Raw genomic sequence first — 2,087 nt, forward strand, 5'->3', positions numbered from 1 at the left:
ATATTCAACACTCTTCTCCAGCACCACAACTCAAAGGCATCAATTCTCTTTCTATCATCCCTATTCACTGTCCAACTCTCCAATGCATAGTACATAATTGCAAAGACTATAGCCTGGATCAGGCGCAACTTAGTCTCCAGCTTGATGTCACTGCATTTCAGTACTCTTGAGAGGTCCCTCACAGCTGACTTTCCCTATGCAATTTGTCTCCTGATTTCCTAGCCGCTGTTGCCAAGAGTGCTGACCATGGAACCAAGTAAACGGAAACTGTTTACTATCTCAATCTCTTCACCATCCATATTGATGCTGCCAATTGGCCCAATGGTGAGAATCTTTCTTTTGGGAGATTGAGTTATGTATTGGTTTTGACTCAATGGCAATGTGTAGGTATTTTGTTTATTTGATTTGCTTTTTTCAGCATTAAAGAATGTTGGGCTGCGAACAGCAAGGATAACTACCCATGTGAACACACCAGTTGCTCTATGGACAAAAGATGAGGCACTCTTCTCTGCCTAAGATTTACAGCTTTACAGAACTGATCAAAGGCCACTGTGGCATAAGCTAAAATCAAGAAAGAGCTCTGTGGCACAGTGGTCCAAAGCTCAGCTATTAACAGAAAAGTCAGCAGGTCATTGCCTGAGAAAATATAAAGCCTTAAAAGCCTGCGGGTCACTATAATGGAGTCAAGGGCAACAAGCTTGGTTTGATTTTTAGTAGATTAATATTGCCTGTCAATATAAACTCAAAAACTCACTGCTGTTGAGTGGGCCCAACCAACCATGACTCTCCAGCAGTTTTTCAGAAGGTGTGAATCATGCAAAAGGATGTCACCCATTTTTTTTCCTGGATAACTGCTGGTGGATGCAACCTGACAGAAGAGGCATCTCCTTACGGTTAGCACAACTTCCTAAGGATGAGGCCACCAGAGCTCCCCAACACTCTTTAATAAATAAATATATTGCCATCAAGTAAGAATGAACTCTTGGCTGAAATTTCAGTGGGATGTAGATAACAGAAAGGGCAACTGAGGTTGAGCTTTCAAGTACGGAAATACAAAGGAAGAGCAACAGTTGTAAGCAGACACTAGTGATTGGGACATGGAATGTGAGAACCATGAATGTAGGAAAATTAGGCACTGGTAAGGAAGAAATGGAACGCATAAATATTGATATACTAGGCATTGGGGAGATGAGATGGACTGGCATGGGGCATTTAGAGTTGGATGATCATATGATCTACTATGCCGGAGATGAAAAGGTGACGAAAAATGAGGTTGCTTTCATAGTTTAAAAAGTAATATCTAGAGATGAAAAGGTGAGAAAAAATGGAGTTGCTTTCATAGCTAAGAAAGTCACTGCTAGATCGATCTTAAAGTACAATATTGTAACAGGATAATATCCATACACATACAAGGAAGTCCAGTGAATACCACTATCATTCAGATATATGTACCAACAACCACAGCCAAGGAAGAGGATACAGAAGATTTTTACCAACTTTTACAATCGGAGATCGATCGAACATGCAATCAAGATACATTGATAATAATGAGTGACTGGAATGCAAAAGTTGGGGACAGAAAAGAAGATTCAGTAGTTGGAAAACATGGACTCAGTGACAGAAATGGAGATGGAGAGAGAATGATTGAATTTTACACAATCAATGACTTATTCATAGCAAATACATTTTTAAAGAGACATAAACGCAGGTTATACACATGGATTCCACCTGATGGTATGCATAGGAATCAAATTGATTACATCTGTGGAAAGAACTGCCGGAAAAGCTCAATATCAACTGTGAAAACTAGGCCTGGAGCCGACTGTCTAACAAACCAACTACTCAAATGCAGGTTCAAGCTGAAGTTGAGGAAAATGAAACCAAATCCACGGGAACCTAAAAATGACTTTGAGTCTATCCTACCTGAATTTCAGAACCATCTCAGGAACAGGTTTGAGGCCTTGAACACTACTGAGCAAGGACCAGACGAGTTGTGGGAGGATATCAAGGGTATCATCCAGGAAGAGTGCAAACGGTCATTGCAAAGACAGAAGAGGAAGAGAAGACCAAAATGGATGTCAGAAGAG

At 40.5% G+C, this 2,087-nt stretch overlaps 1 protein-coding gene across 1 annotated transcript in view; it reads right to left on the reverse strand.

Moving 5' to 3' along the window:
• CYFIP1 (cytoplasmic FMR1 interacting protein 1) overlaps positions 1-2,087 on the reverse strand; it is a 206,542-nt gene that overhangs the window by 140,995 nt on the left and 63,460 nt on the right. The window contains exon 15 of the mRNA XM_006898595.1: positions 524-561. Coding sequence (XP_006898657.1) covers positions 524-561 — 38 coding nt within the window. The remainder of the gene's footprint in view (positions 1-523; positions 562-2,087) is intronic.

This window comes from Elephantulus edwardii, unplaced genomic scaffold (genome assembly GCF_000299155.1).
Source record: "Elephantulus edwardii isolate Elephantulus edwardi_28Jun2011 unplaced genomic scaffold, EleEdw1.0 scaffold00234, whole genome shotgun sequence".
Lineage (NCBI taxonomy): Eukaryota > Metazoa > Chordata > Mammalia > Macroscelidea > Macroscelididae > Elephantulus > Elephantulus edwardii.